The sequence below is a fragment of the Anthonomus grandis genome, chromosome 4 (assembly GCF_022605725.1).
Source record: "Anthonomus grandis grandis chromosome 4, icAntGran1.3, whole genome shotgun sequence".
In the NCBI taxonomy this organism is placed as follows: domain Eukaryota; kingdom Metazoa; phylum Arthropoda; class Insecta; order Coleoptera; family Curculionidae; genus Anthonomus; species Anthonomus grandis.
The window spans coordinates 10,764,531-10,770,851 of NC_065549.1; the positions used below are offsets into that span (position 1 = coordinate 10,764,531).

The 6,321-nt window shown below is 31.9% G+C and overlaps 1 protein-coding gene and 1 long non-coding RNA gene across 2 annotated transcripts; one reads left to right on the plus strand and one right to left on the minus strand.

Moving 5' to 3' along the window:
* Window positions 1–1,933: 1,933 nt before the first annotated feature.
* LOC126735351 (uncharacterized) lies at window positions 1,934–3,378 on the plus strand. The gene is made up of 4 exons (XM_050439307.1): window positions 1,934–2,244; window positions 2,312–2,464; window positions 2,530–2,702; window positions 2,761–3,378. Exons 1-4 carry the CDS (start codon window positions 2,221–2,223, stop codon window positions 2,909–2,911), a joined length of 501 nt encoding a protein of 166 aa, XP_050295264.1. The 5' UTR covers window positions 1,934–2,220; the 3' UTR covers window positions 2,912–3,378.
* Window positions 3,379–4,643: 1,265 nt separating this feature from the next.
* Window positions 4,644–5,324, minus strand: LOC126735442 (uncharacterized). Its single transcript, XR_007660403.1, has 3 exons — window positions 4,898–5,324; window positions 4,758–4,838; window positions 4,644–4,698 (listed from the first exon to the last, which is right to left on the minus strand). It is a non-coding gene; the product is annotated as an uncharacterized LOC126735442 (long non-coding RNA).
* Between the last annotated feature and the right edge of the window lie 997 nt (window positions 5,325–6,321).

A 6,321-nucleotide genomic window follows, 5' to 3' on the forward strand; every position in this document is an offset into this window, starting at 1 on the left:
AACGGCTTGTTAAGGTGAGGGTGGTTGTTTCATTCTTAAATAGGCTTGGTCTATTAAGTTTTCAATAGTTTGGCTAACAAAAATCTATGATCACGGAAGATGCTATCTTCACTTTAATCTGTTGTAGAAGATGGTACATGGTACTGGCTCAATTGATTTTCGGAAACTCTGACATATTTCGTTGCGGAAGGGCTTTGGGTTGGTAGCGTGTGTTTGAATTATTGGTCTTCCACCGTTCAGGTCTGATGATCTCGTATGGTGACCTCTTTAAGCGAAACATATGTAACTGTTTTTAATTGTTAAATTTATTATATGACTTTTGTGTTTTTTTTCGCCTCTTTAAAATCGTCCCTATTTATTATTGTCCTAAATAACTCCTTACACTCTTCTTCCTTTGAATAAACCTTTTTTCCTACTGGAAACTCCTCTATCTCCCAAAACATTTCTAATTGTCCTTGAACATCGAGCACCTTACCACCATTGCAAGATAGGTTTCTGGTTGTCTAACCTAATTTTTCCCTCACACAAGTCAAAAAAGATGCCTGCTCCTAGTAAAACATCAACCCGTGAAGAAGTGTAGAAATGACTATCGGCCAACTTAATTTTTTCTGGAATTTACAGACCTATGATAGTAGACCTAAGTTGCTTCTCTTATTCCAGAAATTGGCATGATAATTTTCTGGACCTTAAACCCTAATTGATTTGCTAGATTTTCGGTAACAAAATTAACTTGGGATCCATTATCTAGTAGGGCTCGACACTGAATAAATTAATTTTTTTAATATTTTTGATTTCTATGACTACAGTCGCCAAAACAATTCGCATGTGAGTTCTATGATTGATAAATATCGTCACGACCTGGTTTTCATTCACTTATTTTTGACTACCTACATCGTACTTGAAAAAAGGCTAACCATGTTAGTAAAGTCGTACTTTACTAACATGGTTAGCCCTAGCCTTGTCTATGTGGAAAATGGTATTTTGTCGACCTCTACCCTGTAATAATTGATGTGCCTCTTTAGTTAAGGCCGTAATATTAAATAGCTCTTTTAAGTGAGCCTGAATGATTATTGGTTTATTATAGAAATGTTTGGTTAATAAATCTATGGCTACTAATTAATTATTGCTAGTACTCGTAACCTCCAAGCATTCTAATACTCTTGTTGCGTCTCCTAACTATCTAAAAGATAATAAAATCGGCGAATATTGTCTAAATTACTATTTCTATGTACTAATGTTTGAAAAAATGGTTAAAACTTAGTATAATTTCCTGCGAATTTAAACCTAAGTTGGGTAACTTTACTGCTAAATACGGTTGTTGTACCTATTAAGTACTGCTATCACTATTTGATTTCACCATCGGTCCATTTTCTAAATAATATTTTTCTATATGACCCCAAGCAACCGCAACACATCAATAATAAAGTTTTTCAAACTCATCACTATCTTCTAAATCTAATCTAGATTCGTCTAATACGTCTAATTCTAAAACGGTTTCCTCATAAGTGTCTAAAAGATGTTCTATTTTACCTAGTCTAACTAGCAACTACCCAAGATTGGTATTAATATCTACCGCGGATAAAAATTTGAAAATTTTCGGTTGTTATCTAAATTGCCATGTGTTGCTATCTATAAATTTTCGTCTTAACTGCTCGCCGTCTTGAAAAATAGTATATTTAAAATCATGGCCTCAAGAGACACCACTGGCGTAATCACATTATGTGATAGGTGCTTTTCGTGAGAGATTTTAGTTTTTTAATATGAAAATCCTAAAAGCGCAACTTATTGATAGATTAACAAGTGACAGTTTGTTTAAATAAAATCAGTATTTCAAAAATTGGCGCCAATTTTTTAAGATATATTGATTTCATAGAAAACGTGATAATAGTCGCAGTAAATCAGTAATTGCAGTACTCCTACAATGTAAATATATTATAACATATAACACACGCCATAATTAATAATGATACGATATAGTTTATTTCAAAGAGTAAAATATCGTTTTCCAGTTTCTATATATTCAAAATCCTCGCATTATTTTTGCATAAAAGAACGGGTTAATAAAAGTGGCTGATCGACAAGACAAATATTATTTTTCCTCTTAAGCTTAACATAATTATTTTTGGGGCTTATCTATTTATTTATATTAACCAATCTTTATTGGTTTGTTGCAATAAATGTCTGCAAAGCTTTGCTTAATTTGATACGGTGGAAAGAACAATGAAGTCGCAATTTATTGAACAGGTAAATCGTAATTGCTTAATTTTGTTGGTTCTATACAACCCATATTTAAAATTTTAAAATTTCTTAGGTGCAACTATTAATGGAAACTCAACACATAAAGTACACCGAATCGTTCTTCGGGAAGCCCAACAACTACATGTGGCTTTGCACCAAGAAGCCCCACATGGTATACTGGATGTCCACAAAAGACGAAATTAAAATAAGAAATTGTTTAAACAAAGTGAGCCAATTAGTTTAACATTTAAATGGACATTTTATTGATGAAGTATGATTTTTGATTTATAGATTACCCAGGAGCAAGAAATAAAAATTTTAAAACAAGTATTGAACTATCTTGATCGGAATCCGGAATCGAGTCCGCATAAAGTGCCGGAGATAACTCAGCATTTTCTAAATGAGGCTATTACTACAAATTTTTTGAAAAAGTCGACAGAAGAAGAGAGTCAACCTTTTTCCCGGTAAATCAAAAACCGTATAATGATTTTTCATTGACTAATTTAAAAAAATCTCTTCTAGGTTGGCCAGTTTTAGAAACAGCCTTAGAAAACTCGGAAGTTTTGCAACACGAAGACATTTGGGAGTCCCCGAGGACCATACCAACCAAAGACGTTCCGTAACATTCGCAGATATGCCTACGGTCTATCGAATTTCTGTAGGAAAAAATTAATTGCATCACATTAGTTAATGTATTTATAATATGCCAAACAAAAAGGCTTTATTTGCTTAATGACGTTAAAGGCGATAAACAAACCGGTGATTGAACTATAAATTTTTATTTTGTCTGCTAAATAAATGCAGAACAGGATTAGTTTCTAATTAATATAAAGATAACGGGAGAGCAAAGCAAATGATGCCATATGTTGGGAGTATTAAATAAAAGGTTTAGCGAGCGTGCTTGCGGCTTTTTTAATAGGAATTCGATATGGTGTTCAATATAATAGAATTATTGCCTTTGTAATATAATTATTAAAATTAAAAAAAAATCCTTATTAATTGTAACCTCTATCTTTTAAACTGGAATAAGTGACTCTGCAACAAGGTTAAGGTTTTACCTTTAATTTTGGATTCCGATAAGGAAGTCCGATAGGTTTAACTATCATCTGCTTGAGAAACTATGGTCTCTATTTGTATAAAGAACTGTTTGTATAAGGTTGGTTGTTTGTCAAATAAATATATCTCAACTTCAGGAACCCCGAACCTCTCAGACTAGTAAACTTTGCACCTTACTAATTTTTGTACTTTTTATTGATGACTTACCTGAGGGTATATCTCTTCAGCTGCAAGTTTGTAATTATTTAATTTCTTGGTATTTCTTTTGCCATTTTGGAACCTAAAATTGACAATGAAATTTCCAATGCTAAAATAAAATTTAATATTAAAATGAAAGCTGCCTGTTAAAAATGCCTGAACTTAAACCATTAGTTCCAGTGGCTGAAACATCAAAAACGGGCCCGGAAAATAATTAAAAAACTGATCCCAAAAGCCCATGTATAAAGTAATGAATTTTCATCATATCATAAGTATACAAAAACATAAAAAATTGCTATAAAAACTATATTTATATTCAATCTGTTCCGCATTATTTGTATCAATGCTATAACACTATTTAAAATGCCTGAATGTGAAGTCGCAGGTATGAATTTCAATGATGCTTTTTTTTTAAACATTAATTATTACGAGAACTAAAATCAACACTCTATCCATTTGAAAATTAGTTAGATTTTATCCAGGTCCTATTTATTTAATTCCTTGAATAAACATCATTAGTATACTATATTAATAGAATATTCCAAAATTAGATGTGGAAAAGTCTGAGAATCTCACAAAAAATATATTATGGTCAGCAGTGTCAGATTTAGTAATAATGACGCCCTAATTTTTGAAACTTTTGTGTTTCCGAGTGTGTTACTAATAGGGAAAAATCGTTGACTAGATTAATTAATAATTTAAAGGGGTATTAACAGCATTTCACGTAATTATTGTATTCATTTATTGAAGAAAGACAGGAAAATAATTACATAATCTAAATTAAATTCGGCTCAAAAAATGTGACATATTGAAGTATCTAATATTACTTTATTAAAAACATAAATTAATGTAGATACAAAAGCATAATTTAAAAGATTGAGTTTTTTTTTGAAATTTCAAGAAACAAAAAAATAACTGCTGCATCAAGATTAAGTTTTATAATGCATTACTTTAAATGCAAACACATCTGAATTGTCGTGGTGCACACTGGTGAACCAACTTTGTTACTGTAATTAATATACTTAAAATTTATAATTAATATACCTTAAAATTACATTAGTTACAGTATACTGTTACAGTACATTACAGTACATTACAGTACATTAGTTACAGTATACTGTAACTAATGTAATTTTTTGTGGCCGCTGTGTAGCACCCTCTCTGAAAATGTGGGGATTGTCCTCACTCCAGTATCGACAATTCTGTCTATTGACATGGCCGTTTAGGAAAAAGGTACATTCATCACTGAAGCAAATGTTGCTTACCACAATTGCACGAGTGTTTATTAAGTTGGACATAATTTCGCAAAACTCTATTCTCCTATCAAAATCGTCCTCATGAAGTTCCTGTAAAATTTGCATCTTGTACGGATGATATTTATGTATCGACGTAATGCTCGTCGTACAGTTTCATGTGACATTCCAGTTAGACGTGCTACTGTACGGAGAGAATTGGTGGGTTCTGCAACGAATGTTCCCAAAATCTCTACTTGAGCATCTTCGTTTAAAACACGCCGACTTGCCCTTTTTTTGTTTCCAACTGAACCCGTTTCATTAAATTTAGCTACTACGTCCAAAATGTATCTGTGACTTACATTACAATTAGGATTTCTATTATTAAAAACTTCTGCCGTTCTTCTTGCGCATCTTCCTTGCTCGCCATAAATAAAAATCATTTCAATTCTTTGCCTAAGCGTGTATACCATAGTAACTAACAATAACACACAAATTATCGAAATAAATTTTAACTGATTTAAATACCTAGTGACATTGACTGGTAGGAAAGTTCACTAAATACTATTTTAAATTTCGGATCATATCATCGAACTGTATTGAGACGAAAACGAAAAGAAAAAAAATTAAATGTTTATCTTTCATGACAAAAAGAATTTGTCGGATTGATAAACACTTTCAGTGAGAAATGCACCGGTTCGCTTTATGGTCAAACACGTTCCAATAGAAATCATAGCTTCAACGTATTTAAAACACTTACAGGAATAATGTTTAATAATAAGTAATTTAACAATGTTTAAATAACCCTAACTTGGCAACGCACCACTCAAATTTAAAAAATAAGGTGCCAAAATGTAGAGAATAAAAAGTTCTTTCAAATGAGGTATCACTCAACCCCTATTGCCATTTAAGATTTTTGAGAGGGAGGTTCTGGGGGGTAGGGGGTTGAAAGAGGCGAAGTGATTTTTGCATAAAAATTGTTCCCCCTCGATAATAAAATCGACGTGTCCTAGCGATTTTATAAAAACCTAACCCGTTTCGAGATAATAGGGGTGGGAAGTTTTCAAATTGACACCCTGTATAAGCCGATTTTCAATGATGAATTGGTAAGAACCGCGGTTATTCTTTTGGTTGAAAACTTTCACAGATAAGTGTGACGTATTGTTTCCCCACCACTTAAGAATTCTGATTTAAAGAACCAGTCGCTAAAATGAATTTGTTATTATAGGAATTAAAGTTTATGTTTTTTCTATTCTGTTTGATTAAAAAATGAAGTCGAATTTTTTGACTCTCCAGAGCCTTAGCCACTCTTTTCTCTCGAATAAAAATGCTTTTATTGCATCCAAAATAAATTATGTATAGAGGAAAGTCTCCTAATATGGGGTACTTTTTTTAAAAACACTGTTATAAAAAAACGAAGTTAATTTTAATTACTACTTTCCATATTTTACGATTCATTTTACACTATTTAAGAATTTGATAAAAGGAAAGATGTTAAAAATTAAATGCAGAAGAAAACATGCAACATTAAAAAAAAGTTGCACCACCCCATATTAATATGGGGTACACCAAGTTCGTAATATGGGGTACCCAATTT